This window comes from Tupaia chinensis, unplaced genomic scaffold, assembly GCF_000334495.1.
Source record: "Tupaia chinensis unplaced genomic scaffold, TupChi_1.0 Scaffold000695_1, whole genome shotgun sequence".
NCBI lineage: Eukaryota > Metazoa > Chordata > Mammalia > Scandentia > Tupaiidae > Tupaia > Tupaia belangeri.
The window spans coordinates 629,665-633,433 of record NW_006160218.1 but is presented as its reverse complement, the minus strand read 5'-3'; the positions used below and the strand labels follow the sequence as shown (position 1 = coordinate 633,433).

The 3,769-nt window shown below is 61.1% G+C and overlaps 1 protein-coding gene across 1 annotated transcript in view; it reads right to left on the bottom strand.

The window, feature by feature from the left end:
- Window positions 1-2,927, bottom strand: part of CLRN2 (clarin 2) — a 12,318-nt gene extending 9,391 nt beyond the window's left edge. Inside the window, exon 1 of the mRNA XM_006160607.2 lies at window positions 1,963-2,927. Within this exon, the coding sequence (XP_006160669.1) occupies window positions 1,963-2,215 (253 nt within the window). The 5' untranslated portion in view covers window positions 2,216-2,927. The remainder of the gene's footprint in view (window positions 1-1,962) is intronic.
- Window positions 2,928-3,769: the final 842 nt, after the last annotated feature.

Sequence of the window (3,769 nt, the reverse complement as noted above, 5' to 3'; positions counted from 1 at the left end):
GGGGCCGGGCCTGTGGCTTGTCCGTGGCCTGGCATGCTTTTACCCCACGTCTCCTTCACAGCCGGCATGCGGTACAGGGCAGGCCCTGGCAGTCTGCCTGGCCCGGCGTCCTACGAGTGCTCTCCAGAAACACTCAGCAGACCAGCAAATGTGCTGAGTCACTGATCTGTGAGGAGCAGTTCTCGGGTTTTCTCCACGGCTGGGGCGAGGACCCATTCCCTGGGGGACGCTGTGGGCGCTGCCTGTGATGTGTTAGTAAACACGGCCCGGGAGAAACTCCTCTCACAGGCTATGATGTGCGTTCACAGCATCTGTGCTGTCCGCACTGGCCTGGGATCAGGGACGCTCTCCCCACATGGGGCAACGGCATGTAGCAAAGCCCAGTCCTGCTCGGAGCTGAGTCGGAGACGTCGGGGACCTGTGGTGCTGCAAACTGTGGCACAGTCGGCCCAACACGGGGAGGGCCTGGCCCTGGGACAGGCCTAGAGGAGCGTGTCCCCGGAGCCCTGCGTGTGTCACCCCCAGCAGCAGGCCAGCCGGAAGCACAGCCGGTCACATGCACCTAGCAGGCTGAGCCCAGGGCCCTGCACGTTCTCACAGGGCTCTAGCTTCAGAGGCCTGAGCGTCATCGAAGGCCCAGCGAGACGGTCGGCCTGGGCATCCCAAGAAGGGCGAGGACGAGGGGAAGGGTCCTGGCGGACCTTTGGAACAGGTCCAGTGAGGGTCAGCGAGCACGCGTGCTTGTCCGCTCTGATTTGAGGCAGTGCAGACCTCGGTGAGCTGGGAGTGGCGGGCGGGGGGGGGGCTGCGAGGCGCCCGGGGTCCCTGAGCCCTTCACGGCGGAGGGCCAGCCTCGGTCCAGGACTGCATGTGGCTGTCCAGCACTCCCACACTGGCTTTGTTCTGTTCTTCGTGTGTGTGTGTGTGTGCACGTGTGTGTGCATATGAATATGTGTGTATATGTGTGTGCACATGTACATGTGTATGTGTGTGTGTGCTCGGCCTTTGTGCTATGCCTCTAATGAAGCTATGTTTCCAATATCCAGGGCCCAGTTTCATGGCCGGGCGAGTACGAAGATGCCTAGAGACCTTTTTCTCGAATATTCACGAGCCTGTGCTCCCTTCGCGTGGATGAATGCGGACGGTTGGTGCAGCCTTGCCAGCACCCGGCTTCCTGCCCCCACACGCGTGAGGTGCTCTGGCCGGGCCCCTGCATCTTCAGACACCGGGACTGAGCACAGCCCTCGGGCCCTCACAGCAGCCCGGCACCCACTGGCCACGGTTCTGCAGGACACAGCTCTCACTGCAATCTGCGCATCTGACTTGGAAGACCTGCAGGATATTCTCTTTATTTTACGAAGACCCTTCTACACCTGGCTCGGATCCCTGCCTCCCTGAACCAGTGTGGATGCCGTGTCCACAGGCTGCAGTTCACGGAGAACAGCTGAGCCTGGCCCGCCCCGCAGCTGGGCTTCAGACCCCGAATACGATCCGGACCCCCCTGCATCTCCTCAGACATGGGAGCGACTGCCAGGCTTCCTGCAGCGTCACTCCGGGGCAGATGCTGGGCCACGCTGCAGGGGCCCGCGTCTGGCTTTGCGCCCTGGCCGGGTGACTCGGGCAAGCCCCCGTGTAGCCTCTGCGGGATGGGGCAGTAAGGCCTCCTCTGGAAGCCCACGCAGGGCTGAGAACGGGCACGGGACGCTCTCAGCGGACGGCTGTCCCACGCACGGCCCGCGGGTCAGCACTAACAGGCGAGCAGGACCATATGTCCTTCCTGACCTTTCTGTGTCCACTACAGAAGGAGAAAGACAGAGAAAAGGAACGGGAGAAGGGCCAGCTCCGGTGCCAACCCAGACCCGGCTCGCGGCCTTGGCGTGGTGCGTGGGACAGGCGCGTGGGGAGTTGCAGGGGACAGGAGCACGCTCGGCAGCGCGGGGGCGGCTGTCAGGCCGGACTCACCTGTGAACTGAGACTGCCGTCCCCCCAGGCCGCACTGCCGCACCTTGCTGCCCCGGAAGAGCCCGTAGGAAATGTCCCCGATGAATGTGGCCAGCTCCGGGCCGGTGGCGTTGACCAGCTCTGCACCAGTCTGACAGAGGATTTTCCCATGCAGCCAGCGAGGTGCCGCCAGGGCAGCCAGGAGCAGGACAAAGGCCCCAGCGCTGAGCAGGGACGCCAGCCCGAAGCTCGCTTTTCTGAACCATCCAGGCATGCTCGTGGGTGCAGGTCACCCCAGGGGTCTCCGAGCCACCACGGGGGCCGCCGGCATCTTCCAGACACGGGCGGCACTCTGCTCCAAGGCCAGGTCTCCAAACACCACTCAGGGCTTCCTGGCCACCTGTCCTCCCCAGGGCCTCCTGGCCGCCTTGTTTACTCGGACCCTGCGGCTGCAGAGAGCTCCTGGGAGCTGGGTGGGGTGGGGAGCTTGACTGTGAGTAACCCTATCTCTCCGGCTGGCCTCACGTTTCAGCAGAGAGCTTAATTGTTCCCCGGTTCAAGTGTTGAAATAACCCTTGTGGACGTCATGCTGAGGAGGGAGTTACCACAGGCAACCCAGGGCAATGTGGCTGTGCAGAGATGCCAACAGTCTCAGAAAAATTCATGACAGAGGAATGAGAACAGGGACTAGCGGCCCAGGGAACGCCATCCCTTCACGTGGGCCTTGGCACCTCCGAAATGTCACTGCCGTCAGAATGCCACAACTGCTGACTGCCATGAATACATACGACCACCCTGTGCCTGGGAGTAACTGGTGAGCAGCGTGCTCTCACTGCCGCGGACCTGCCCTGCCTGCCCCGTGGTGGCGGGTCGCCATGCCAGACGTCTCCCTCAGGGAGCACTGGAAGTTCAGGTCTTTGCAACCGAAAACCAAACTATTTTCTTTAAACCTTTTTTGGAGCTTTACTTTATTCTTTTCTCATACTTTAAGGGCTAAGGGTGCTTGAGCTTCTGTAACTAATACAGTCTGGAACTATTGTAGCAAATAAGTTCATAAATAAGCCTGTTGCTTAGAAGAGGAAACTTAAGCCACTTGTTTTAGACAATGGTTACAAAAATGCAACCTGGTTAAGGGGAGGAGGGTCCCAGGAGAGAAATCTTAACAGATGGGTCTCATGTTTACTCAAGGGACACAATGTAACAGGTCACGCTGGGGAAATTGTAATAATGTCCGTTCAAGTAGTAGTCACTCCCAGGATTAGATGTTCTGTTAGCAGCGCAGCTTAAAGACTTGTTGCGGCGTCGGGAGTCTATCACTGTGTGTCAGAGTGAGTTAGCAGATACAATGTCGCCGAGAGGACAGAAGCAAGCTCATAAACGTCCTGTGAGGGGAAAAGCTGCACGGAACAATTTGGGGGAACATGCACCTAGCTAAGTTTGTTACAGATGGCACGGAGAGGAGCCCTGCAGCGCTCGCGGGCCGGGATTTCCTGCTGCAGGGGTGGAGAGCTGCGGCTCCTCGCCCGCCCCGTGCTTCGCACAGCTGGTCAGCGCCTCTCTCCTTTCTTAACTCTCGGTCATTCACACAAAGGCTGTGGATTTTAGCCGGCCACACTCCCACAGCGCATCTTCATCACGTCCGCCGTCGTCCTCCGCCCCGGTCCTGCCCGCCCCGGAGACGGCGCCCCCCTCGCCCAACAGACCGGATCCGCCCCGGGGCAGCGGGGCCGGGCTTCGTCGGCCGGGGAAGGAATCGGGGCCTCGGGGCGTGGCTTTGGGGCCCGGGGCTGGGCTCTGCGGCACGGGGCGGGCCAGGGGGGGGGCGGGG